Source organism: Pleuronectes platessa, chromosome 8 (assembly GCF_947347685.1).
Source record: "Pleuronectes platessa chromosome 8, fPlePla1.1, whole genome shotgun sequence".
Lineage (NCBI taxonomy): Eukaryota > Metazoa > Chordata > Actinopteri > Pleuronectiformes > Pleuronectidae > Pleuronectes > Pleuronectes platessa.
In genome coordinates, this window is record NC_070633.1 from 18,965,139 (window position 1) to 18,993,117 (window position 27,979).

At 42.8% G+C, this 27,979-nt stretch overlaps 1 protein-coding gene across 2 annotated transcripts; it reads left to right on the forward strand.

Moving 5' to 3' along the window:
• The first annotated feature begins 149 nt into the window (after positions 1 to 149).
• Positions 150 to 27,556, forward strand: pdgfrb (platelet-derived growth factor receptor, beta polypeptide). 2 transcript variants are annotated; one of them, XM_053428024.1, is made up of 23 exons: positions 150 to 1,191; positions 11,028 to 11,095; positions 11,414 to 11,731; positions 12,188 to 12,445; positions 13,403 to 13,533; positions 13,983 to 14,148; positions 15,111 to 15,291; positions 16,333 to 16,448; positions 16,609 to 16,732; positions 16,902 to 17,113; positions 17,517 to 17,614; positions 17,748 to 17,880; positions 19,141 to 19,245; positions 19,561 to 19,671; positions 20,327 to 20,483; positions 20,728 to 20,894; positions 21,490 to 21,602; positions 21,782 to 21,904; positions 22,220 to 22,331; positions 23,276 to 23,375; positions 23,474 to 23,579; positions 24,071 to 24,360; positions 25,925 to 27,556. In XM_053428024.1, exons 2-23 carry the CDS (start codon positions 11,053 to 11,055, stop codon positions 26,070 to 26,072), a joined length of 3,312 nt encoding a protein of 1,103 aa, XP_053283999.1. In that variant the 5' UTR covers positions 150 to 1,191; positions 11,028 to 11,052; the 3' UTR covers positions 26,073 to 27,556. The 2 variants fall into 2 exon arrangements, with proteins under 2 accessions (XP_053283999.1, XP_053284000.1); XM_053428025.1 differs by lacking the exon at positions 150 to 1,191 and adding an exon at positions 10,569 to 10,933.
• Positions 27,557 to 27,979: the final 423 nt, after the last annotated feature.

The window sequence follows — 27,979 nt, forward strand, 5'->3', positions numbered from 1 at the left end:
GCGGGGTTGTGTTATGAATTTCAAGCCATCCACTCATATCCTGGGAAAGGAGGAAATTAGGAAGAGAGCCAATGTGGGGAAAGTGTTTGCATGGTGTGTGTGTGTGTGTGTGTGTGTGTGTGCACGTGTTTAAAAGAGGAGAGGAAAGAGGCAGAGGCGGGAGAGGACTGAGGGAGGTGTTGAGGTTTTTAATGTGGGTGCAAATAAAGTAAAGGGAAACAAGTACGAAGCAGAAGAAGCGATGGACCACATGTGAAAACTCAACTAGAAACTAAAAGTATAAAACTAAACTGTTTTTCCACTTGATTGTTGCAGAGCGATTATATAAGTGAGGCGATTTTCCTGAGAAGCTTTCATGTTTTGTTTTCAAAGCAGGCCACCACAAGCTCTGCCAAAAGCTTTTCTTTTCTTTTTTTTTTTGCCAGGACCTCTCTCACTCTTTCTCCTCCTTTTCATTGTGTTTGTTGTTTCATGGAGGGGTTAGATGCGGTCCAGATTGCCTGTTGCCAATAGAGACTGTCTCAGTTCACCTCCAGTGGCTCGCCACTCCATTCATAAACAAATCCCTCCAGCCCGGGACCTCTGAGCTGCTACCTAAAGAACAACAAGCAGGACCCCCATCTGTAGTTGGAGGTTTTCTCCCTTCGCTTTTCTCCTCTTTCTCAGCTCACTCCGTTTCAAACTTCCCTCTATTATGTCTTCAACTCCCCTCCACTGTTCCCTCCCTCCTCTCCTCTCCTCTCCCTCTCTGCTCGCTCTCTCAGCTCCAGCCGGGGCCGCACCGCTGACACTCCCCTCGGTGTGAATCTGTCAGGGAAGGAGCGTGCACGTCTCCAATGGGAACACATTTTCATGTTTGGGAGCAGTGGGCAGGCTTTTGTAAAAGTGTGAGAGTGGAGAGAGAGGGAGGGAGAGAGAGAGAGAGAGGAGACCCCCACCGTGCTGTGATTTGACTAAAACAAACAGCCGGACCCAGAGTGGTACCTCCTCCAGCGGACTGCCGGGACAGGACGGCAGAGATTAACCTCAGACTCTGAACATCTGAAGGGATCTGTACATCTGAGGCAGCCGCCCCTGTAGAGACGACCAGCTTGAGATCTCTCCTCCGGTTTCAGAAGGAGGAGACCGACTGCTGGCCTGGCAAACCTCCTCGGACAGAGACTCGTCTGTGTGTCCCGGGTCACTCTGAAGGTAAGAGGTCTTAATTCTTCATCACTGTCAAGGGTTTGGGCAGCTGCTGCGATGATGTGCTGTACAAAATGTGGAGAATTCACTCAGCCTGCACTGGGAAACCCACTGTGACAGAGGGAATTTCATGGCTGTCTTTCTCAGAGAGGATGCCCCTCATCCTTACATCCTTCACAGTGCTGCGTCATATAGAGCCTCTGAGAAATCAATCAGATTCAATACCTGAAAACAAGCTCAGAAGTCTGTCGCTGGAGTCTGTTTGGTTGTGTGAGGCTGTTGCTGGTTATTGCTAAGGTGTCTGTGTTGGTGGTATTTGTAACCTGCATACTTGAATGTGTACACAACAGGAATTACAATGTGAAAGAGTGCAGGGCAACCTGTTCAAACACGAGCCGGGTGATGACTTGCATCTCTGTACATAGACACCTTTTCACACTTAACATAGTGAAACTCTTACAATGTTTATCTTCTCGCTCAGAGAATGCGTTTGACAAGGCATCCCAGGGTCCCACACACACACACACACACACACACAAACACAAACACACACACACACACACACACGCTGGGCTCTATAGCACAAGCTGTTGTGCTCCACTTTGTGCTTCGCTGCTAAAGGGCTTGTTTATACAGCCCTCCTCAGTCACCCTGAGTGAACTGACGGTCCTCAACACCAAAGCCACCAGTCTCTTCCCTCCTCTGTCCGTCCCCCCTACATGGAGAATCTTTCTGGACCGCCATGATGGTGCAGCGAAATCAGACCCAACATCAGTCACTGTCACCAGCATCCTCTTTAACTCTGGATGGATGCCCTCTTAGTGATAACACACCGTGCAGATTTCATAGCTTCATGCCTTTGTCACCAATCTGGCATGAACCCGTGACCCGGTCTCTTCTCAGGAGTGCAGAGCCGTAAACACAATCTGTTGAATCATCTCCTCGCATTCATCACATGAGAAGGTTTTAGTACCTGGAATGAGCTACATTATGGCAATGTGAGCTATTTCACGGCTGAGACACATGTGGCACGCATGTCTCCTCGCTCTAATCCGCCATGTGTTCTGCACCTGAAAGCTTCGCCACTTCCCGGCTGCGTACGGCTGCGGTGTGGTTAAGTGGTTAGCTCAGTTTGTTGTGTTTAGTCTGGGTAACTGCACTAGGCCTTTCTGTTTACACATTTCTGAAATGTGAGAATCTGAATTAGCATCAGTTGTGATGAACTGCGTGTTAACACTCTTGAAGACTTTGATCATCTCTGGCTCGGTGGATATTTCTGGTCCAGGCATTGTCCAGTGCTGTTGTTTCAGACGAGCTGCTGGGAAACTGCATGCATGTCATACTTTTGCCATCAATGGTATTAGCCTGTACTGCATTCATACCATAACTCTACCATCAGAGGGATGCCTGCTGCAAAACACTTTTCACAGAAACAACTTTTAAATACAATATCTATTCTGATGGATCTGAACTGAGCAGACTTGTGAAGATTCATTTGTCTCCTGAGCGGTGGGGATTTTTCTGCGTGTGCGTCAGACTGCTGGTATGTACTACAGCAGAGCTCTTCTCCCTGGGCCCCGGCGCAGTGCGGCCCATTCGGCTCCATTCCCCTGGCCCAGACCTTAATCCTCCGTCATCAGCTGTTTCCTGGTTCCCCGGGCTCCCTGCATGCCAGTCGCTCTGAGAAAATGTGCTTCGCATTATGACCATGCAGAAAACATGCCAGGAGTCTGATTCGGCTCCCATGTGCTCCGATGTGTAACAGTTTGAGCTCAGCAGCGAGTTTTGAAACACAACCACTGTGAAGTTGTTTATATCCGGTTGATGAATATGGTTTAAAATCCTCTGAGCTCTCAGATATCATGCCACATGGTTATCCTTAAATTCCTTAATGAGAGCGTATATTTCATGTTTGACTATCGCCATCTCTGACTCATTTCCTGGTGGTCTCTCGATGTCTGATTCACGATTCCTCATTCATACTTCTGAACTGAGTCCTTGTTTCTTTGTGAGGACGTCAGCCTCTGCTTCTTTAGTGATGTAGTCAGACACTGAACTTAAGTCATATAGCTTTAATAATGAAGAGCACTAAGTGGTGCTATGATACAGCATCCTGTACGGCTGCCCGGTCCATCTGGCCTCACCCCCCCCCCCCCCTTCTTTCCCTCCCTCCCACCCACTCACATAGAGCTGACAGGCAGCTGCATCTCATCTTCAGCCGGAGAGCACGGCCACTCCTGCAGGTCCACTCCTGGAGGAACTGTTTCTTTTTTTTACGAGCTGTCATACCGAACCTTACGGAAGAAAATCTGGCTGAAAATGCAAAGAGTGGTGTCATTTTCACACATGTAAAAGAGGTGTTGTCCAAACATGTGAGTACAAAGGTTGGAGCTAACAAACTATGTTTACGCCGTTTATGTCAGTTTACACATCTGCTCCATAGACTGTGTATAAAGATGGTAGTCATAACTGCACCCCAAAAGTGAAGCCAAAGCACCTCGTTCACCTCCTGGTGGCGGTCTGCAGTACAGGTCTTAAACCCTGCCTACTCCGCGTTAGCAGATGGGACTTGGATAAAAAACAATACTTTTTTCTGAAGTTTCCTCTGTATAGGTCCTTCAAATGTATCTGTTATTTGTTGCGTCCTACATCACTACACAGTTTTATTACCAGACAGTTATTTGTTGTGGTAATAAATCCTTTACTCCTGAAGATGGTCCTCCACTCCTGTGTAGCTTAAGTATGATGATCGCCTCTCTGATTTGACCACATAAGGAAGACTACAGATTTTTTTTTTAGCAGGAAGTTTTGGTCTCCATCAGATCCTGTTAAAGCAACACACTTTCTCTTCGGAGCTTTGCTGTCCTCGCTCCAACTAAAACACGCTGGAATTAGTGATACAGCACAGCAAGGCAGGAGGACAGGGGGCTTTAACAAGATAAGAATGTTCCACACAATTGAAAGCTAAGAGAGAATTACGATTTCTCTTGGTTTGTCTTGAAGCTACGAGCTGCTTTCGTTTGAGGTTCAATGATGTTTAACATTGGTGCTTCTGTCGATACCAATGCATAAGAAGCAACACTCCAAAGAGCTTGTTGCAAATGTTAACTTTAGCTTCCCTCTGCACAGATAGTATGAATTATCACCCAGATTTATGCTTCTCTTATTCCCCCGGCTTTTATTCCTGTGTTTAAGGAAACAGTCCTAATTGTATTCAGCTGTTTCTGGATCTGTCTTGTTGGGTGTGTGTAAAGAGCAGAGGGAAATGTGTGTAGGCGTCCTCCATTTCTCACGAGGCAGGTTGGGGGTCTATTACCCTCCAGTGTTAGTGGAACAGGAGAAATAGTCGGGGTGCGGGACCCTACGCACGGGTGGGCGAGGTCTTAGAGGGAAACGTGGGCGGATGCATATGCCAGTAAAATATCTCTGATATTTATGTATTCCCACAGTGCAGAAACTGTTTGAATTGGCTGGGAATGGGACAAAGCAGACACATAATTATAGCCTTAAGTGGTCAACAAACAACTCTAGGATTTACTGCTCAAGAAAACAGGGGACATTTTACTTCAGTTACAACCGCTTCTGAAATTTTTGGTGTTTTAATCCTTTTTCTTTGATTTACGTTCTCAAATGAGGAGAAAATTAGATCGTTAAACTGATATCAAACACCAGCCACATCTAAAGATGTCATTCTACAACCGTCGGTTTTACCCTGAAGCCCCTAACGTCCCCCCCACTGCCACTATAAACAGCATTTACAGCGTTGTTTGAAACAGTGCAAACCAAACTCCACAGGTTTCCTAACACGTGTTACCTCAGCAGGAGCCCAGTCACTTTGGTTTGCCGGGGAGCGACGTATGAACTGAGATTTATGGAGAGGAATAACAGAGGAGAATTTTTTAATGCTCCGGAATCTGATAGCACAAACTTGAGATGGCTTCGGTGCAGCTTCAAGCTCTGAAATTACAGGAAACAAGCTGTTTTTTGCTGAGACAGAACTTTTGAAAGTCCTGCAGTGCAGCTGTGCAACTGCGAGATCCAGTTGTGCGTCTGTGTAAGAGCCAAAAGTCTTGAAAATCTTTCTGTCAGTGAGATGGCAGGATAACAGATGAAGACCTTGCACCAGCCTCAGCCTGTCCTGAAAATAGTCACACAAAAAGTTCTGGAGTGGAGAAATATTGTTAATAAAGGATCAATTGACAGCCGGTAATATTAAATTAAATGTTCAATATTTGTAACTTTGGGGCCTCTTAATCCCCAAAATCCAAACAAAAACATAAATTCCTAGTTTGATGGCGTGTCAAAGTAGGATTGGATCATGGGAGTTGTGTCTCAACCACCATTGATGAAAATCTAGCTAATGCAATTCATGTTCACAGATGTGGTGATGTGTTAAAGTTGTATTCACGTAATGCAGCGAATGACAATGAATAAATGTGATAGATTAAAAGTGATCAAGGACATTGCCATGGATAAATCGAATAAGACCCAATTAAAAGGCAAAATGGAAGTCAACGAGATATATAACATATTTTTTCTGTATTTAGATATTTTATATTTTATCATACATAAATTGACCCTTTTTGTGTCTTTCAGCTCCAGTGCTTTGGTTTTCTGACCCATAACTTTTTTGGTCTCATCAGTTTCAGCTGCTACAGGAAGCTTTTTATTTTATTTTGAAAAGCTCTAAAAAGTTTACTTTACAGAACGTGAATAGGTCCAAATGTTTCAAATATCAGAAGTTGGTGGAGACTAAAGACGGAGCTAAAAGAGAGTGATTATAGGGACATATCAGTTTCAAAAGTTGTGTTTAGATTTCATTTCGGCTGCCTAAGAGTGGGCAAAAATAGTTGATGTATCTGTAGCTTTAGATATATGAGTGACACACACACACATATATAAAAATACAAATATGTGCTATAGGGTTCTTTAATGGGAAAATTGTTATCTTTTATAAAAAAGAAAGATGGATGACTGCGACACAAACACAGGCTCCAGAGGCATTTCCTGCTTACAGCAACTCCCAGAGTCTGACAGCATGTTGGTGACATGTGTGCCGTCCCAGCTGAAATCGCCTTTTACCCATAAACCTGCAGATCAGTCGGTTTTTCGTCACGTTGGATGACGGGGAGAACTCTCTGAGGTGGGAGCACTGCATTGTGGGGCTGCTGCCGAGGGACCAGAAGGTTCTCCTCAGGGGAGGGGGGGTCGCGGGGCATGTTGGCTGGCCTGTCCAAGACGGGCGATAAAAATGGAGGTTTGTTTTAACATAGTCGCACCAGGTCATTTTTTTCCCACAGAGCTCGCCAGGGCCCTGCTGCTCGGAGGTCTGTCGAGAAAACCTGACATCCTTCTGAAAAAACTAAACACAAAGACAAGCATGACCCGTGTGTGTGTGTGCGGTGAAGATATTTTAGTCCTATGATTTTAAACATGTCTTAATAAAGTGTCAATGACTCTGACAGGTCATATTTTGTCCTATAGGATTGTTTGCATTGTGAAGAAGTGGATGCTAAATTGGAGATGTTTGTTTTGCACAGCTTCCTGTCCACTGGAGAGTGTGTGTGTGCTCCCTCTGCTGTCCTACTCGGTGCTTTCATGTGGTGTTTCCCATAAACTGTGCCCTGTGTGTCTGCATGCTCATGTCGCTGTTCTTCCCCTCTGTCTGCTGTTGTGTGCACTATTCTTGCGGTGTGTCGATGGTTTGTCATGCTTTGTCACTGGTCTGATTGGTCTGGTTTTTCTTTTTCTTAGCACTTTGTTGGTTTGTTTTTATGCAAGATTACACAAAAAAACAGATTTCCATTAAACCTGGTATAAGAATGTGATGTGTCAAGAAAGAGCCAATCAAATGTCGGTGTGGATCCAGATCCAGGATTTCTTTTCATTTTCTTTTACATTGAGAGATTGGGTATTAAGGGAGCTGATATCTATGAGTGTATGAAAGGAGGTGCAGCTTGATGAATGTAAGGGGACTGTTGGGCCTTAACAGAGGGATGGGCTCTACTGAGTGCTCATGTAGCAACAGCTACCAAGGAGGTTATGTTTTCACCTGTGTTAGTTTGAAGAGTTAGGCAAAAAGTACTTGACCGATTGCCATGGAATTTTGTACAGGGTTGGGGCATGACCAAAGGAAGAATCCATTACATGGTGTGGAAGCTTTCTCCAACCTTGTGAGATAATGCTGCTCTAACATCCCAAACTTTATTCAATAAATTACATCGATCTGTCTGTCTTTCTGTCTGTCTGTCTATCCAGCCTTCCTTCCTTTCTTTCCTCCTTTTTCGTCTGAGTGCTTTTCAACTTTAAAGCTGTTTTCTTCTGGGAAAGAGTTTCATGATATGCTGTGTGATCCTCTACTCATTGTGGCATCTGTTGTTGTCTCCGTGTGTATTTGTTTGGTGGTAGTGGTGGTCTGCTGTGTCACTGATGCATCACCGGCTTACACCCACACAATTCCAGAACATTTTCTCATACAGGAAGTCAGAACTCTCCAGCTGCATGTTTGGACATCTTTCTCCCTTTTGTTATAGATTACTCCTCTTTTTTCCCTCCTTTCCCCCCAAATGTAACCTCCCCCCCTCGGGACACACTAAAGCAAACAGTTGGCTGCAAATTTGGTTTCCCACCTCATTGAGGACTGCTTCATCACTGCCAGATGTTTAAATAAAACATGCACATATAGTATACATAGATATCCCACTAGTGGGATTACAGGGTGCGGAGGGACCAGGGTTTACACACTCGACTGTATCCTGAGGCTGCGCGTGGGCTGTGTGCGCCCAGCTGAGGTGGATTTTAGCATTCTTCCTCATTAGCCGGCGACACGTTGAGTGTAGCTCGCTTGTTTATGAAAAACCGGGAAGGGTCAATCAGCCACCAAATTCCCAGCATTTGTGGGAAAACTCGGTACGGCACGATAACAGTTTAGCCCTCACGGTGATTACTGTACCTTCACCAGCACAAGCGTTGTTTGTTTTTCTCAGACCTCCGTGATCATTGTGAGACTGAGGTATCCAGTTTCGAAGATTAAAAAGACAGCAATAAACATCTGGGTTAGAAAAATGTTTTGCTGATTCTGCACAAGCCGCCCTCCTCCGACCGAGAACCACTTGACTCGACTGGACTTGATTTGTGGATATTGTGGAGGTTTCTTATTGTAATTTGTCTCAATCACGGAATGCTCGATCGTCTCTTTGGTTCAAACACAGTGCAGCTCTTGGTTTTAGGGGGTCAAACTGCTGATAAGTGTTTTTATTAAGTGGGAAACCGCGTCACTGAAATGCTGCCAAACTTTCTTGGCAGATATCATAGTGTCCCGACTCCTTTGAATGTCTCAAACCGTTTTTTTGTTCTCTTCTCGTCCTCACCAGGACAGAGCATGAAACAGCCATGTTTCCAATCCAGTTTGAAACTACTTTGCACACCGCCTCACACATCTTTCGTAGTCTTCAATCTTGGATTAAACTCTGTTTGAAGCTCTGTGATCCCAGTCAGCACATCCCATTTCGAGGGTCAGATTCCTCCTCCAAAACCCCCGCTACCCACTGGTCAACACAAAACCGCATCGTGTTGCAGTAGCCAAACATTATCTTTCCGTTCCTTTCAAAGACCCCAAACAGATACTTGAACACACCTAGATTCCTGTTAAGCAAAGAGTGAGCTCTCTTTTTTTTGGCGTTTTAGATTTCAGATGTAATTTCACATCCTGTAGTAGCGCTAACACAGCAGCAGTCGGGCTTGTTTCAGCAAATATCACATGAGAACACGATTGCAATAACATTTGTTTCTTCTCACACTGCCAAGTGACGCATGCCTTCGGCGCCACTGCGTTTGGCTGTTGTCGCTCAAAGTCATCATCGTTGACACCGAGGTTGACCACTACTTTTAGAAGCACTGATGTATGGCTTCCGCAGTGGACGGGCCCTCATCGCTGCCTGCTGCATGGGGCCCCCCCCTGGGATGAGGTGACCCCTCCGCTCTCCACCGTCATCACCAGCAGGGTCCCAAGGGTATCAGCGATCCTGGGAAACTTTCAGAGGAATACTGTGGGAACATGAACTGTACACAGGCAGTAGTGACAAAAGGGGGAAGAGAGGCAGAGGTCTGTGAGTGTTTGTGTGTGTGTGTGTGTAAGTGTGTGCGTGTGTGTGTGTGTGTGTGTGTGTGTGTCTCCAGAGTTTGAGGAGGATAGGTGGGGGCTGGGATGCAACACAGCGCACGTCGCTGTGTAAAGTGTGAGTTTCAGCATTATACTGGCTCGCAGCACCAAGAGAAAACCCCTCTCTCTCTCTCTCTCTCTCTCTCTCTCTCTCTCTCTCTCTCTCTCTCTCTCTCTCTCTCTCTCTCTCTCTCTCTCTCTCTCTCTTTCTGTTTGTTGCTCTCTCACCCCTTTTTATTAGAACCAGGAGGCTGCAGGGGAGGAAATGGACCAGTCATGTTTTTGGAGCAACTCAAGAGCTTTTGGGAGCGGAAGTGCCAAAACCAGTTAATTTAGGGAGCAGCATGTATCTGGTTTGAGTCACTGGTGGTGGGTTATGTCAAACTGATCACAATTTTTTTTCTCCTATTTTAAACTTGGAGCTAAATCAATAAGGAGCAAAAATCAGCCAACTTGGTCCACTGTTATGGATACGAAGGTGATGCTGCCAGACATGTTCAGATTAAATAAACTGTGAAAACTCCTCTTAGTCTCAGTTAAGCTTTAGGATCTGTGTTGAATTACAAAACACATTTTTGCCTAAATTCTTAAAATAGAGATAAAATTACATTATCCCGTAAATGGGGGTGAGATTTCACAAGATGCATTTCACAATTTTTCCACCGCCTCCCCTCCCCTCGTCCTCTTCCTCCTCCACCCTCGCTCTTCCCAAGGCTCCCTCTTCCGCCCTCTCTCTCTTTCCCACCCTCTTGTGTGCAGGCCTGTGATCCATCCTTAACTGTTTCCAGACGCCTGTACACTGCAGGCCCTAACCCCTGTTCCAAACATAACAACAAACCACCACTACCCTCTGCAGTTTTTTCCCCCTTGTGCAGTGAAATTACTATCAGAGAATTTGAAGGTCTTGGGTAATGGTGGTTGATGTGAGGATGGAAAGTATCAGGCACCTCTGACCTGAAAAGCTGCTGAATTCATTCTGGGATGTTGATATCTCTCTTTTGGTGTACAACATGATATCTTATTAGTAATAAAAAACCATAGCAACCTTTCCAATCTCAGTACACTCCTGTGCCAGCGGCTTGGGTGAATGCCCTCATTTTCACTTCTTGTTTACACAGAAAACCAATTAATGGCTCAGCACGGCTCTTGAATAGCTTGGACGCAGCATTGTTGCCAGAGAGCGTGTTGCAAAAGCTGCACACAGTGACCCGCTTGTTATTGGTCAGAATGCTGGTGAACCGGGAACAAAAAGAGCCAGACATTGTCGCTCTGTCCCGGTGCAGCGAGGCATCAAATACCTTCAGAGTGAGCTGCATCTGGACCTCAGACTCATGTGTGCCGGCCAGAAACCATTAAAGACAGCAGCCGGACAGCAAACTGGATGCTATGTGTTTGTTTCCTCTCGGTATGGGCTGAGAAGAGTTTCGTGCCATTTCCTCTGATTGGAAGCAGATTTTTTCCTACAACAGAATGTGATTTATCTCCTGAATTCTTCCAAACTCAACCCATCCTGCTTGATTTCATGAAGACGGGAACCAATTCCTTTCTACGTCAGGCCTCTTGAGATGGAGTTGTGTGTTAACCGGGGTGAACAATTTGTAGTTTTATTGAATTTTTGTATGTGGACCAAATAATCTGTGACCTGGTTTGAGGACTTTTTTTCGTATCTGCTTGTTTCCAGAACAAACCGTCTGAAGACGTCCAACATGACGAGGGCGACGGCGTCCATTCTCCATCTGACAGTTACAAGTGAGAACTAACTTTTTATGAGAAATTTTAAACAGGACCACAGGGAGAGAAGAATGTTAAGCCAACTAAAATGTCAAGATTGGATACTTGTATGTATTTTGATAGATTTTGACCGACCTCTGCTGTTTTAGATATATCTGTCACTGACGAGGCGTCATTATCCTCCCACTTACCGCTCCAGACGGCTCATATCTTTCATCGTTAAGAGATAGAGCAGGATCCGCCTTGTATTGTTGATATAACCTTTGACCTAATGCTGCCGTCTCTTTGACCTCCATCCTGACCCTTTCTTCCCTTGTTGTGTTGTGTCAATTCCAGCTCTCCTGTGCCTCTGCGCGCAGCTGCATTGCCTGGAGATAACACCCAACGACAAAGAGCTGGTCCTGGCCGAGGGCTCCTCCCTCACTCTTACCTGCTCCGGCTTCAGGGAGACGACTTGGGAGTTCAAGAGGGACGATGTGCCGTATTTCCAAGTGGAGCAAGTTCAAAATGCAGGCCAAAGCTATCAAATCGTGCAAAGCAGCGCCACATCTAGCGTTTTGACCCTGGAGAACGTGAGCTGGAAGCACACAGGGGTGTACCTGTGCGTTGATCGACACACTGGAGAAACTAAGGAGGTTGTCGTGTTTGTCCCAGGTGAGATCTGATTTACGCAGCAACACAGTTTGTAGAAGATGTCTGACATCAAATTTTGTTTCGGCGTGGAAAGTTACAATATCTCCCTCATTAAAAAGGGACATCAAAATGATTTTCTGCAGGTTTAGCGTGTAAACATAAAAACAACTGCACATTTTGCTGTTATGTGGAAAATATTTTCAAATGTGAGCCGTGAAGACAGAGCTCCAAGAAGAATTTAGAAAATAGAAGAATTTAAAGAAAAATTATCGTAATCAGAGAAAATAGAGAAAACATTTCACTGCTTTCTCTTTTTAAAAGTCACAGATCAATCAACTTATACTATATGGGTTTTTCTTTGTTTGTGAAAAATGCAGAAACCATATCCGATTAGATGCTATAAAGATTATTTAGTATGTATTGAAGTACGACTCATCAATCTTGTAAGTAATGAAAGTTGTTATGTTTTATCCATAGACCCTGATGTATGGTTCATAGAGAGATCCCATGGCATGGTAACTAAGACCAGTGAGGAGAGCAGCATCCCCTGCGTGGTCACCAATCCAAACCTCAACGTCACCCTGTACGAGAGGGACACTGACATGCCCATCAGAGGACATTATGTCCCCAGCGAGGGGTACAAGGCGCCGCTGGAGGACAGGACCTACGTGTGTCGAGGAGAGCTGAACGGGGACGTGGTGGAGTCTCAGGCCTTCTACGTCTTCAGCATCGCTGGTAGGTGTTCAGGTTCCTCTTCCCAAAATAAAAATGGTGATTATTGACTCAACCCCCTCCATGTGTGCCGGAACCCACAAACACATGCACACAGAGTCTTGGCCCTTTAATTCAGTCGCAGCATACACCCAAACTACGAAAGTTAATAACGAGTCTTTCTTTTTGAAGCACCGTAAAGGATCATATAAAATGTTTTTTATGCTGAGGAGATGTTTTGATAGAAAACTTAGAAAAATGCTTTAAAAGCTGTTTGAAGAAATCTGAAGAACATTTTATAACTACAATGTCGCCCTGTGGGCGAATAACTCCGTCAGGGCCCCAAAATCCCCTCACACTCATTAACATCAGTCCCCTAAACAGCCCTGATTTCTTATCATCTAAATCCAAGAATTATTTTCTGAGAAATCAAAGAAAATGCAGAAAAACACCCTAACTTGAAATGTTGAAGAAAGTTAAAATAAAAGTATTCATGGTCCCACCTTCTAATCTGGAGCCACACCTAAAGGTTATGGGCTCTTCCCCGGGTCATTCTCCAATTTCAAGGAAATCGGCTGAGTAGTTTTTAAGTAATCCTACTAACTAACAAATGCAGATGAAAACATAACCTCCTTGGCGGAGGTAATGAACGGTTCTTCCCTGACCCACACAGCATCCGTCCACCAAGTATCATTGTGATCTTGTTAATTGCTGCTAACTAACACACAAACAAACAGAAATTCAGATGAAAACATAACCTCCAGAGTAAACAATGTGGAGTTGTGAAATAGTTTTTCTTTTTTTTAGCTAGGATGCAAACTCAGGAGCCAGCAATCAACTTTTGACACTTATTAGGAGTTAAACATTAATTCAGGGTTTGTATTTGACCAGATTAGTGGCTCATCAGAACTGAAGTTTCCCACATCTTGTTTTAATTGATCCTCTTCCTCCTCTCCCCCACACTCTCTCTTCCCGTCCCAGTCCCCGAGGCCATCAACGCCTACATCAATACGTCAAAGACGGTGCTGAAACAAGGCGAACCGCTGACAGTCAACTGCACGGTGCACGGAGTGGAGCTGGTGTATTTCTCCTGGGAGATCCCCAACAGACATGTGAGTAGGAGTGTGGAGCAGAACGGTCGCTTTTGTTCAGCTTCTCCTTCGTGAAAACTCTCGAAGCTTCATGGCTGAGCCTAAATTGCATCAAGATGTAGAGACACACCTCGATTTTTTATCCCCTTGTGAAATTGTGCTCAAAGCACATGGTGTTGGTTCTGAAAATTCTGCTATGGTGTATTATTGAAGATGATCTACTGGATAGTTATAAAAACTGTTATGGAGGCAGCATCGCCCTGTTTCATGGGTGAATGTGTCATGTGACCTTTGCTACAGATCAGACAATATATCCCAACACTCGTATCCAGGGGATTATACATTTCCTGTGGAATTTTTTTTTCTCAAAGCTCCACCTTGCAGATGTTAGATCACACAAATTAAAATCCCATTCTACCTGATAATAAAACGGCAGACCAGCAGATTCATGATCTTTTAATCTCTCCAAGCTGATTGAGGTGGAGCCGCTCACGGACGTCCTGTCGTCCACCAACATGCGCTCCTGCCTCATCTTCTCTCGAGCCACGGTGGCCCACAGCGGAAAATACGTCTGCCATGTCCACGAGGGCATGCAAGACCAGAGGGACTCTGCCAGCGTCAACATCACTGTGCTCGGTTAGACACACACAACACACACACACACACACACACACACACACAACTCAAACAAACCAATGCTGCACAGATTATTATTGGGTTTCGCTCACAGAGAGGAGACTGCTTATTATCTAGACCGAAGTCAAGGTGAGGGAGTTGCTCCTATTAAAGGAAGTAAAGATCACCTCTATTTATTTCTGTTCAAAGTGTGAAATAAACCTTCGACATGGTGTGGACGCCCTGAGTGATACCTTGAAAAACCACGAGGTTGCAGCAACTCTGTATTTAGACTTTTGGAAATAAACTACAAGTTCATAAGACGTAATCGTGTAACCGAGCTCGGACTCGGAGAGGGGGGAAGAAATGTTCTTAATTTCTGTCTCCTGACGTCCTCTGAATGTGTTTGGGTCTGTGAATGCTTATTCTGTACGCAGCGAGGTGTGAGATGTTTATGAATAACGTGAACTGCCATCCTTCATGGAGACTGGGACAGTGTACAACTGTGGCCTGGACGTCCAAGTGGAAAAGACAGAAGCTTACAAACAGGGCCAGTACACTGTCTATAGCCCACTATCCAGTGAAGAATAAAAAAAAAGAATTGTCAATCAATCAATCTATTAACTTTATTTTGTATAGAGCGAGAATTCATTTTTTTTACAAATCACAATTTGCCTCCAGGGCAAAACAAGGTGCGACAGCCTCTGCCCTTAACCCTCGACAAGGGCGAGGAAAAACGACCAAAACAAGACAAAAAAAATAAGGAAGTGTAATTAATGCATTCAACAGAGCACATTAACAAGATAACAAGATTTGCAACATTCATGATAAAAGACAGTGTCTGACATAAATGGAGCGGTGTATCAATGTTAAACAGAAAAAAAGAATAAAACAAGTGAGCAGAAAGAGATGCATTTTGTTCTTTTTTGTCCGTAGAATGAATTTGTTTCACATTATGTTCCTGATGATAAACGTGTTTTCAGAGCGAGGATTCGTGGACGTGAAGGCTGCCGAGCAACAGAACATTTCAGCCAAGCTGCAGGAGAACGTGGAGCTGAGAGTTGAGATTGAGGCCTACCCTCCCCCTCATGTCCGCTGGAGCAAAGACGGTGCCACCATCAACGGAGACAAAACCATCACAACCAGAGCAGAGCATGAGATCAGGTCAGACATCCAACCAGCCTCCTCAGCTGACCTTTGACCTTAAAAATACCTTGAATACCATAATGCAATTAAACACCTCATTGGCCTTGATGCATTTTAACAATTAGCACTGGTGCTGTGTGAGGGTGACGGCCTCCAGAGGCATCCAGCTCCTGTCAGTCATCACCAGATAAGGCCTCCGCAGAGAGAAACACTATCCTCTCTGGAGGGCAGGACTCCGTCACTCATTACACAGGAACCCTAAACACAACATATCTGTCACAACTCACTAATGTCTCACAGAAAAACACCAATGTTGTAGTTTCAGGACCATGTTTTTCACATTTTTGCCAAAAAAAACACTCAAAAGACTAAATAAATAATAAATAAAGAGATAATAATCGTTAAATAGTTAATAAATATATTAATAAAGCACAGCGTCCATCCAGTTCACTATATTTTCAGTTTAACTTCCTTAATTTCCTGTAAACATATTCTTTCTGGAGGATGTAAGACAGAAATGACATAATGTGTTAACAAATAAATGAATAAATGTAGAAATATGTAAATAAATGAGACAATACATGTAGAATTACAAAAATAAGAATAATATGTGTAGAAATGACATATAAAAAAGTGAATTGTAGGAAAATGAAATTTTCCTCACCAAATCATATTCATGATATATTTATATTATTTATTATATATTCTTGCATTTTGAGTGTATATTTGTATCTATTAATGTATTTCAATATTTGTTCATTATGAAGCCTCCTAACTGCTTGTAAAAGCAGTTTAGCTTATCAAGAATTTCCCAATTTTCTTTAATATTCCCTGAGGATAATGTCTGGATGTAGAAATTAGGTTAAAGCATCTCCACATCTGAAAAAACAGCATGGTTTATGTTGCGCAATCTAACGGATCTGTGGAGAATCTGAATGAAGTAGATTGAGTCAAATCTCTTCAGAGAAATATAAGGCAGCTTATACACATTGAAGCAAAAGAGTAGTGAATGGTGATATTTCATTTTTAATGTCTAGACATGTTGTCCTTCTGTCTTAGGTACATCACTACTCTCACCTTGGTGAGGGTGAGGACAGAGCAGAAGGGACTCTACACCGTCCTCGTCACCAATGGAGACGACGCAAAGGAAGTAACCTTTGACCTGGAGGTTCGAGGTGAGCGGTTTATCACAATATAAAGGTGTTTTTATTAATTTCTGGTCATTCTCAATACCATTGTGGTTTCATGAAATACAGACAAATTGTAACCGAATTCGTGGACATGTTTTTACTCAAGTCACCAGTGATTAATGAGTTCTGTATCCCCTGTGTGTAGTTCCCTCTCAGATTAAAGACCTGACCGACCTCCACCTCCCAGGGAAGAGACATTTGGTGACCTGTGTAGCTGAGGGGGTCCCAACCCCGACCATCGAGTGGTACAGCTGTGACAGCATGCTCAAGTACGCCTCCACCCGTCTTCCCTTAACTGTCACACAGTGAACACCAGGGGGCTGACCATACACACAAATGTCTCTTTACTTTCAAATCATGTGCATGTGCTGCTTGGACTTCACGCCAAGCTGCTGCCACTTAAGTGAATCCAGCCGCTGATCTCGTGCTCGGTTGCAGGTGTAGCAACCAGACAGCGGTTTGGCAGCTGCTGACGCCAGAGCCGGAGGAACTGAGCATCCAAACCAACGTGAGCTACAGCGAGACTCGGAAAACCAGTCAGGTCCGCAGCCAGGTGACCTTCCACAAGCCCCAGCAGGTCACTGTCCGCTGTCAGACCAGCAACCAAACAGGCCTTGTCGACAGGAGAGACATCAAACTGGTGTCCGGCAGTAAGTGTCATATGAATATTGTCCCGTCTCAGTGGTTTTAATATTGCCAGATGAAAGAGAATGTTCATGTTATACTGCATGTTGTTTTAATGTTTTTTTTTTTAATCTTTTGTGTATCTCTCTTTTCAATTCTTTGTCAAATATCTTTGAGGTGTTATTTTATTATTATAATATGATTACTTTTTCACTATTTATATGTGCAGTGAACTACTGTTAATAAACTTACGAAGATTCATGTTAAATATAGTTTAAACTGAACAAACTCAATCAAAACAACATGTATTTGAAATAATTTTTCTTTAGAAAATCAACAAAAAGCGTAGCTTTATTTGAATTTGAGACGAGTTAAATAAAATGATCTCTGCCCCATCCTGTCTGATGCTCAGTGTCCTCTCCCCTGTAGCGGCGCTGTTCTCCCAGGTGACAGTGTTGGCTGCTGTTCTCGCCCTGCTAGTCATCGTCATCACAGGCTTCATCATCCTCATTGCCGTGTGGAGGAAGGTAAGATGGACGAACTCGCCTGTCAGGTTTCTCTCAAAAAGTCGCATGTAAACCGGAGTGATAGTAAATGCTAATGTACAAAGGAATCCTTTGGTTTTGGTGTGTCATGTTTTTTCTCCTTGGTGTTCCTCAGAAACCTCGCTACGAGATCCGGTGGAAGGTGATAGAGTCTGTGAGCCAGGACGGTCATGAGTACATCTACGTGGACCCCATCCACCTGCCCTACGATCTGGCTTGGGAAATGTCACGAGACAACCTGGTGCTGGGTGAGTCTTCAGGCAGACAGGCACCAGATGAAAGACCCCGTAAAACTTATCTGTGTTAATACTTTGAATTCCTAAATCAGATTCATAGACATTTATAGCTATGATTAAAATTATACTGCAGCTCTCGTAGCTGTAACTTCTCACACTTTATACTTCAAACTGTGGGGAAACAGTGTGATAACTTTAGTGTTAGGACTTGTGGTTTTTAAATGATGAGCCCTAGAGCAAAAGGAGGAGCATGCAACTGTCCCATAGACCCTAATGTTAAATCTACTGAAGCATCACACATCACTTTAATCTCCGTATCTCCCAAATGTTTGACACCACAGACACTTTTTTATCACTGTGTTAAGCACAGTCTCTTCTCTCAGCGTTCCAACAGTCGGCCGAGCGCCAAGTGTCAGGCTAGACAGACTATTTTGAAACGATAACATGACCCTTTGTTGAACATGTTGACATATGTAAAATAGTGTACAAATATGACATTAGTTTCTACATTGGTCATCTAAAGTCAGTCTCGTGTAAAAAGCCTAAATGTGCGTGAGGAGCATGATGCATAGACTGAAATTGAAGCCAAACCTGCTTTTAACCTGCGTTCATTCGAATGGTCAGCAGTAAGGTTATGTCCTCATAAACCTCAATAAAAACAGGCAGTAGAGTTGCCCCACTCTACTGCCTGTTTGTATCAAGGTTTATGAGGACATAACCTTACTTCTTGACCCAATCCAACTTAAAACAGTCTCTTAGTTTTTCAGTTGATGAAAGTTAGTCTTCCTCTGATGTAAGGCTACTTAAGGCTGCAGAGTGTAGACTGTTCATCATATACAGGTTTATGGTGTTCATTCTAACTAAATGACAGAACCCTGAGAAAAGGCCTGTTATGACCTCTGTTGCATATATTTTATATTTTAGACTATCTGACTACCGAGTCGAGGTTAGAATAATAAACCACGTTCCGTGTTAAGCTTTTCTTCTTGGCCTTAGTCCCTCTTCATTCTTAAAGTTCCTTTTAAACTTTACCCCTCTATTGCCGTATTGTTGTTTGTCAGCTGCTCCCAATAAACAGCTTCCAAAGCCAACTGAGTCAGACGTCTACTCAACTCATCAACTGTACCACCTTTAATAAGCTACAGTTTCTAATCTCACTTTATTAGAAACATATTTACAGTAGCAACCGTCATGAAGTGAATGTTGTTCTTTTTCAGCTCTGATGTGCTCTGTTCACACTCTGTCCTCCTGGGATCTCTCTTTGTGTTTCAGGTCGCACTCTTGGATCAGGAGCCTTTGGCAGGGTGGTCGAGGCAACTGCGTATGGTCTGGCTCATTCCCAGTCCAGCACAAAGGTGGCAGTGAAAATGCTGAAGTGTAAGAAGCACACAATGCAAAAACATAGTAGTGTGCCATGTGTGTGTTTGGGTGGACCGTGCAGAGACCACAGTGGAGTCCTCCTGCATGGCCGTCAAACACTGTGACCAGGGTGGTGTGCTCCTCTGAGCTCGGAGAGCAACACCCTGCAGAGCTTTAGTGTGGCTGCCACCCTCTCAGCCAAAGGGTCATTCAGCAGTTTGGCAGCGTAGTGTGTCCTGGTGTGTCCTGGTCTCAGCATATTTAGTTCTCCTGTTCTCACAACCGCCTCACACTGCTCTTCTCTTATACATGGTTCTCTCTCTGTTCATCCAGCCACAGCCAGGAGGAGTGAGACCCAGGCCCTGATGTCCGAGCTGAAGATCATGAGTCACCTGGGACCTCACCTCAACATTGTGAACCTGCTCGGAGCTTGCACTAAAAATGGTGAGTGTCACAGTGAGCCACAGTAATAAACACAGGATAATTAGGTAATCGTGTGTGCTATACATTTAGCAACTTACAGTATATGCACATATCAGATAACTAATTAGATGGATACTTCAATGAACTACTTAACTCGACTTGTAGCCGGTTTTTTATTGTCCACAAAGAAGAAAAGGGTTTTTCATTTAAGATAAGAAAAACATAATCTTTCACTTGGACAGGATACGATTTTGTGTTCAGATGTAATCAAAGTTTAACATTAAATCGAAAATATCAATGTAAAAGCTCACGGTTGAAATGATCAAATCAGGAGACAACAGGAGACAACACGTCAGTTACAATTTGTGACTTCACAGGTTGTTGGGCACAATACAGATGTGAACATATGGTGGAATTGCTGCTAACAAACCATTGTCATAATGGGAACAACAATTAAATAAATAATTGATTTATCTTGACCATGTAATGAAAAACTATTCTAATTTAATTAACCCTTTATTGTAAAGACTAAAATAAGTATGTAAATAAACATTGTATATGATTTCTAATGAAAACTTGTGTTGTGTGACAAGCTAAATGTGGCCTGTCGAGGCGACTTGTTAGTGTTTTTTTGTGAAATTCCCAAACCATGAATTGCTCCTCCTCCACCAACCAGGGCCTCTGTACCTGGTGACGGAGTACTGTCGTTATGGCGACCTGGTGGACTACCTTCACAGGAACAAGCACACGTTCTTGCAGGACTACGCTGAAAAGAACCAAGATGACGGCTGCCTCATCTCGGGAGGAAGCACACCGCTTAGCCAGAGGAAAGGGTGAGAAGAACGAGTTGTACAAAAAAATCCCCATTCAGATACACACAAAGGGGCGTTCTGTAAGATTTATAGGGGGGGGGAGTTGGGGGTTGTTGGGGGATTCCTGAATAATATATCTGGGTTGTCTCACACTAAGAAATAAGCACAGTCAACCTTATTATATACAGTAAAGTTTTAATATGATGTGCGACCATGAATAAATGTGGATTTAGTTCACTAGTGCATTTTATCCGTATCCATCCAGCTATGTGTCTTTCGGAAGTGAGAGCGATGGGGGCTACATGGACATGAGCAAAGATGAGCCCTCGAACTACATGCCCATGCAGGAGCAGATAGATACCATCAAGTACGCAGACATCCAGCCTTCCCCATATGAGTCTCCCTACCAGCAAGACATCTACCAGGAACAAGGTTTGCTTTGAGCCACATGTGTCTCAGTTCATGTAACCCTCCCGAGTATTGATGATGATCTGATTACTGATTAAAACAATTGTAAAGAATTTAGGCCACTGATTACAGGAATAGTTCGATGATATGAAGCCAACAGTAACCATCTGTCTGCCACTCACAGCAAGAGGAACTTAAAAGAAAGAAAATTGGCTGTGTGTTGCACGTGAAAAGCTTTAGTTCTAAATCAGTAAAGTTGATAAAGTATTGACCAGATTTAAAATGCAAGCAGCAGTGAATGTCGGCGAAACCGGCAGGACGCTGGTTGACACAGCTGCGTGGCATGTAGAAAACTTTAGGCTGAAATCTGGGTCAAATTGGAAAACAAATTGACAATGAATAAAGAGTTAATAAGTAAACTTAAAAAAGTGAAATTCATGAAGTGTTTTAGCCTCATGTATGAGTGAATACAGTTGTTCTTTTAATCAGATTACGTACAAACACACATATTAAGAGCAACAGCTCCATTTGAGCCCGTTAAGGTCTCACTCAGTCCATGAGATTCTAATCTCTCTCTCTTCCTGTTGTGTTTGTTGTCTCTTCTTGTTATCGAGTTCAGATGACAGCGGATTGGACCTGGCCATCAGTGACTCTTCCATCCTCACCTTCGACGATCTTTTGAGCTTCAGCTACCAAGTGGCGAAGGGGATGGAGTTCCTCGCCTCCAAGAATGTAAGTTATTGAAATTCAAGTTTCATAGAATTTAGCCAGTGACTAATCATCAACAAGGCAGTTTGAGAAGTAATTTACTGTTGTTCTGAAATTTGGAAGCGAGGATTGTTAGCACGCTATATGTGTGTACAAAAAAGTGTAAAAACAACAATGTCATTATTTGTTTTATTCCACCACAGTGTGTCCATCGTGACCTCGCCGCCAGGAACGTCTTGATCTGTGAGGGCAAACTGGTGAAGATCTGTGACTTCGGCCTGGCCAGAGACATCATGCATGACTCCAACTACATCTCTAAAGGCAGCGTAAGTACCAAAGTAACTGCGTGTACACACACATGCACATTTGTTCCACTAACCCCATGCGGTCACTCATTGACATGATCAATTACTAACCTTAACTATTACAAATGAAAGTTAATACTCGGCCTGCCTCTATGTAGTAAATCTAAGGCACTTTGCTACACAGAACACTGACGGTATAAAGACACATACATACACACACCAAGTGGAGCATCCCCAATGACCTCAAACATCTGTGAACTGGACTGTCTATAGTTTCAAAATAGATTTCAATCTGTCATGGAATGTTTTTTTGTTTTGTCTTCGTTGTCCATTCAGACCTTCCTGCCCCTGAAGTGGATGGCACCTGAAAGTATTTTCCACAATTTGTACACAACCCTGAGCGATGTGTGGTCGTATGGCATACTTCTTTGGGAGATCTTCACACTGGGTTAGTTCAAACACACACGCACACACAAACCTTCTCTCCCTCTCTCACACATGTTTTACATCTACATAGTGAGGACTCTCATTGGCATATTGCCTTCCCTAGCCCCTTACTCTAACCCTAGCCAATCCATACTAAATGCCTAGCCCTAACCCTAAAAACAGGTCTTAACCCTGAAACAGTCCATTAAAGAAAGTGAGGACCTCTCAAAATGTCCTCACTCCGTAGGTTGTAGGCTCCCCACAAAGATAGCTGTACAAGAACACACACCCACACACACACACTGACAAACAGGTTCAGTTGGTTGTAATATGATCCCTCTCCACTAGATGTCAGTAAACCCTTCAAACTCTCACAGTATATGGGTCACACATAAGTGTCTAAAATGAGAGCAGCACAAGTCGACAGCCAATTTGACACCAGGTTGTTGGTATGTGCTTCAGCTTGAAGACTCATAAGTGGTCTGAATCTTATTAGGCACAGTCAAGCTCATGAACTCATTTTCTTCCCACGATATTTTTGAAACTAGCATCAAAACAAAGGGGGCAGTTTATAGTATATGCAGTGTGAGCCCGAGTGAAGGGAAAACAAACTGACAATCCAGCTTCTGTGAGTGATAACCAAAAGTTCTCTGTGCTTTGCTGCTTCACTCTGACCTTCAGTGGACTGTTCAGATCCATTCCTCATTTGGATCGGGGGGTCAGAACAACTCTCACATCTGTTGTGTACTCTCAGTACACAACAGATGTGATTCAGATAATAAATCTGTGTTTTTTGCTCTTGGGGACAAAGTGATATTTACTAATAACAGAAGTTTCTCTTACATGCAGGACTCTTACATATTATTGGTTTCATCATCACAGTTCTCTCAGATTTCCATTTAGAATTCAAGCCAGTGCACAACATGAGATTTCTAGTGGCTGAATTATTTGAACTGCTGTCTGCAGGAGGAACCCCCTACCCTGATCTGCCCATGAATGAGTTATTCTACAGCGCTCTGAAGAGGGGTTACCGAATGACCAAACCCGCCCACGCCTCTGATGAAGTGTGAGTCTCTCTGTCGTTTATTGTTGCATCTCCATCAAATCTTCTGACCGTATATACAAATAAGAAATACAAATTTTTTTATTCTGTTTGTTTTGCAGCTATGATATCATGAGGAAGTGCTGGGATGAGAAGTTTGAGACGAGGCCTGACTTCTCCTTTCTGGTGCACAGTATGGGGAATATGCTAGCAGACGGCTATAAAAAGGTACTTTATTTATACATAGTGTCCTTACAGGCCTTCTGAGCTGCCTTATTGATGCTGAACTGTGAATTTGGATTTGGAATATTTCAGATATTTAAAAGTAACTTTATACTTTGGGCCATTTTCTTTATTTAGTATTTTATTCACCTCCTCACTGTCAGCCTGTCTGGCCCCTATAGGCGGGAAAATCAGTTTTGACTTTTAAATATTTAAAACAAATTTACAATCTGATACTTATCGTTTCACTTCAGAAAAGGATGCGAATGCTTTGACTTTGTTGTGTGAAATAGCTCATATTATTTTGTATGTGTATGTTCTGAAGCTGTGGTAAAGGAAACACAGATACATACCGTAGAGTTAAATACAAAGTACGACGCTGGTGAACTGAATCTACTGATCTTATGTTTGATATTCCAAGTACATATACCTGTGAGATAAAACAAACCCCAGTGTTACCACTCAAATGATCGAACCACTGTCTCCTGTCACAACAGAGATACAACCAAGTCAACGACAACTTCCTGAAGAGCGACCACCCGGCTGTCGCCCGCACCAAGCCCCGGCTCTCCTCACCCTTTCCCATCGCCAATCCATCATTTGGCTCCCCCGCTTCCCCCGCCACCCTCTCCTTCCCCCCGGACCCCTACAACCAGTACCCAGGAAACTTTAGACAGGAGGCCGACGCGCAGGACGTCATAACCTCATACAACGAGTACATCATTCCAATCCCAGACCCCAAGCCGGAGGAAGCTTTCAATGACGTGCCATCAGAGAGCCCTGCCAGGTACCCAGCCGCTGAGAACAGGACGCAGATGTGCACCAAATGCTGCGGCTGCAAGAGAGAGGAAGATGTATTTACTTAACAAGAGCATTTATTTTCCAACCACACACCCACTCATCCAGATGTTGAGCTGGGACAATAGCTGCACTATGAAGGCACACAGGGAGAAGAGTTTTCTATTCCACACATTTAAATACATAGTCAAGCAAAGTTGGCTCTCAAGATCAAATGAATGTCTGACCATACAAAGTCTGGGCATATTCACATGTAAAATAATTTATGATTTCATAATTAATTATTAACTTTCCTCACTGATAACTGGATCACACATTCTTTTTCTAACGCTGTGTGTGGGAGCCGTGGACTTTGGCCTCCACCAGAGGAAAAACTGAAAAACTGCTGAACCAGGATAAAGAATACATTTTAAATCAAAACCGGAAACCTGAGCCAATCAATAAAAAGATTATTCCATGAACATCCTTCCAATTTTCTTTAAAAACTGTGAAGATGTGCCCAGAACTGAAATAGGTCATCATTTAATCGATAAGTAGATGAACAGAAAATGATTTTAAATTTGTCACAATTTAATGGACCAAACCTTGTTTAGATAATCAACAATTTAATAAGAAAATCACTGTTAAAACATTGCATTAGTTTCAGCTGAGTTATGACCTTTCAAAGTCAAAACATTTTCATTTGAGTTGTATAATTTCAATTAACCCAAGTGAAGAAGTCAAGTCGGATTTATTTCAAAAATGCGTATAAAGAGCAAGAGTTGAAAGTGCTATACAAACATGGAGAAGAAAAACAAAACAAATATGGATAAAAATAAATAAAAACAGTGCGAGAAAGATGCAGTTAAAGACTCACAACATAAAAGTTAATGTAATAAAGAAGACGGACATTTACAGAATCCTAACACAAATCCGACTAAGTTCAAATCAAGATTAAAACAAATATTTCTTTATACAGCCATGTCAAAAATGAAAAACTTAAGACAAACAATAAGAAACAATTTAAAGCAATTTGAACATCACACAGCAAGAGAGCACAGATACAGAAATATACAAATGTATTACAGTTGTCAAAAGTGTGTGTTTTTAGATGTGGGTATTAAAATTGTGTTTAAAATGATCGACATCGACTTAATCTCTACAAACAAACAAAAACTGATCATTTTGTGCAAGCGTACAGCGAACATTCTTCCACATAAGAGATAACATTGAAAATAATTTTTGAAAATACTGATGCATGCAGCATTCCAAGCAAAACATGCCGCATTTCTTTAAATGTGATTAAAACAGATCTGTAGAATCACTTCATAACAACAAGCAGAGAGCAGAGAGAAAGCAGGGACAATAGATCTAATGCAATGTAATAAATGTAATAAAGTAATGAACAAACAGCGTCAGTTCCCTGTGAAATAAAGAAGTAAGACATATGACTGAAGCTGTTTGTGCTGAAGAGAAGATGAGGAAAATTGGTAGAGACAATCATAGAGACTGACCCTGATGACTGAGTACACAGTACACAGAGTAAAGTTGTGTTTTGTTCTTTCCGCTCTCAGCTCTGAGGCTCTGGAGGAGGAGAGCGACTCCGTGTCTCAGGACACGGCGGACACCCTGCCAGAGGAGGACAGGCTGGAGGAGACCAGCGAGAGAGACGCTCTGCTGGGCTCATCCGGGACGCCTGAGGTAGAGGACAGCTTCCTGTAGCCACACCAGCCTGAACCCTGAGAGAACGCAGCCCTTTTATGGGGATTTCTTTCTGTTTTCTTTTTAACATGCCTGAAAAAGGGAACGCGACTAAACTAGAATGTAGCAAAATGGAGACCGAGAAGGCAACCTCTGTATTTCCACTAAGCACTCTAAAGGTTTTGTCCTTCTTTGAGTTTTTGTTTCACACCTAATACCTCTGGGATTACAAACGGTTACAGATAGCGAGCGTGATGTTATCAACCAGTCATTTATTGAGAGTTGAATGCGGTACACTCCTCACACTCCTATAGAATCAGTTTACAGTGAGTGCAGAGGTGTTCACTGTATCCTCCAGTTTAGATTTATGAGGCCTTATGAGACATGTGCTTTATTCCTTATACACATTTAGCCTTATGCCCTTCGTTGGATTTTCACATTAAATCCCTCCCACCTTCTCAACCGGTGTAGATTTTAATGAACAGTTTTATCAGTTGTAATAATACAAAAATGATTAACTCAAAAATAGACAATGTACACACGTTCAAAACTAAGTAATAAAAGTTCGATATGAATGAGAATCCTCAACATTAATTCAACTTTTAGTAAACCACCACCATTAGACATGGAATTTGGATAATTAAATCAAAACTTATTTTTTCCTCCACAGCTGTTGTTTAGTATTTTTGTAAAATCTTATTCCCGGTATATGAAATGCAGACAGAATCTACATGCACTGTTTTACTATCAGATTAGCTTTTTTTTGTTTGATATGCCTTAGAGCCAGCATTTTCCCATTTTCTCTTTTTTTTCAGAGATTTTTGAGATGATATCAAATGTATATGTCTTTCGTGAAGTTTGAATAGCGCCCTTTGTTTTTGAATACTTGTTTCTGTGTAGGCTTTAATTCATAGTCCTGTGCCAGATTTGCACTTTATTTAGAAGAGACGCTTCGTTATAAAGAAATATAAATTTACTCAATGTTACAAAAGAAAAATCTGAGAATTTATTGAGGGAGATTGAGATTTGCTTTTCAATGTGTGGCTGTGAGGGATAGATAATGACTCCCGGTGTCTTGGAGGACAGGCGGTTGTCAAGTGAAAATAATAAACCCAGCGTATCACTGCCTTAGCACAAGAGGGCACACATGGACGCCTTTGTACAGACTGAGATATTTGTTTCTGCAGCTGAAGCTGCGCGCTGATATGAAGGGCTATACTGTACTCAAGGAACCTAGATAGCCATATGTGCACATGTAGAAATTATGCTTCTGTTGCATTGTTTAACATTCACTTACACGATGTCCACTTCCATTACATAATCCACCATTTAAAACGACACTAGTTTTATTTCCTGTAGCATTTGTTCCACATTATTAAATGCACAAAACATCACAGTATCACAAGCTACGGTACCAAAGCTCTTGTTAACGTTTACAAATGTATTTTTATATATATGTGTCATTTTATATGTTGTAAATTTGAAAATAAATGTGTATTATCATAGTTTTGCTGGTGGAAGTGTGAGGTTTTTTTTTAACTCGTTTAACTACAGAAAAATACTAAATCACTAAAAGTCTGAATTCTGGTAAATATAATAATCCCTGCTTCTCTTAATGATACAAAGCTTCAGTCAAAAGCCCTCCACAGCTCCTGGTTTATGGCTGACTCTTTTTGAAGAACCCTCCTATAACTTACTGATAAGATGCTTCTTTCATGATGTGAAGTGCAACTCAGAACAGATCCCCTCTATCCACAATGACTTGTTCTCACTCCACACTCTCAGATCCCTCTGCGCCGCTCTCCTATTCCTGGGTCAGATTTCTGAGAGCCCTTTGACTGTCCTCCCCTCTGGAAAAAAACCCCCCACATTATTTCCGCCCAGAAAAGCCTGGCAGCCATGGTTCCACAGTGATGGAGGTGATTAGT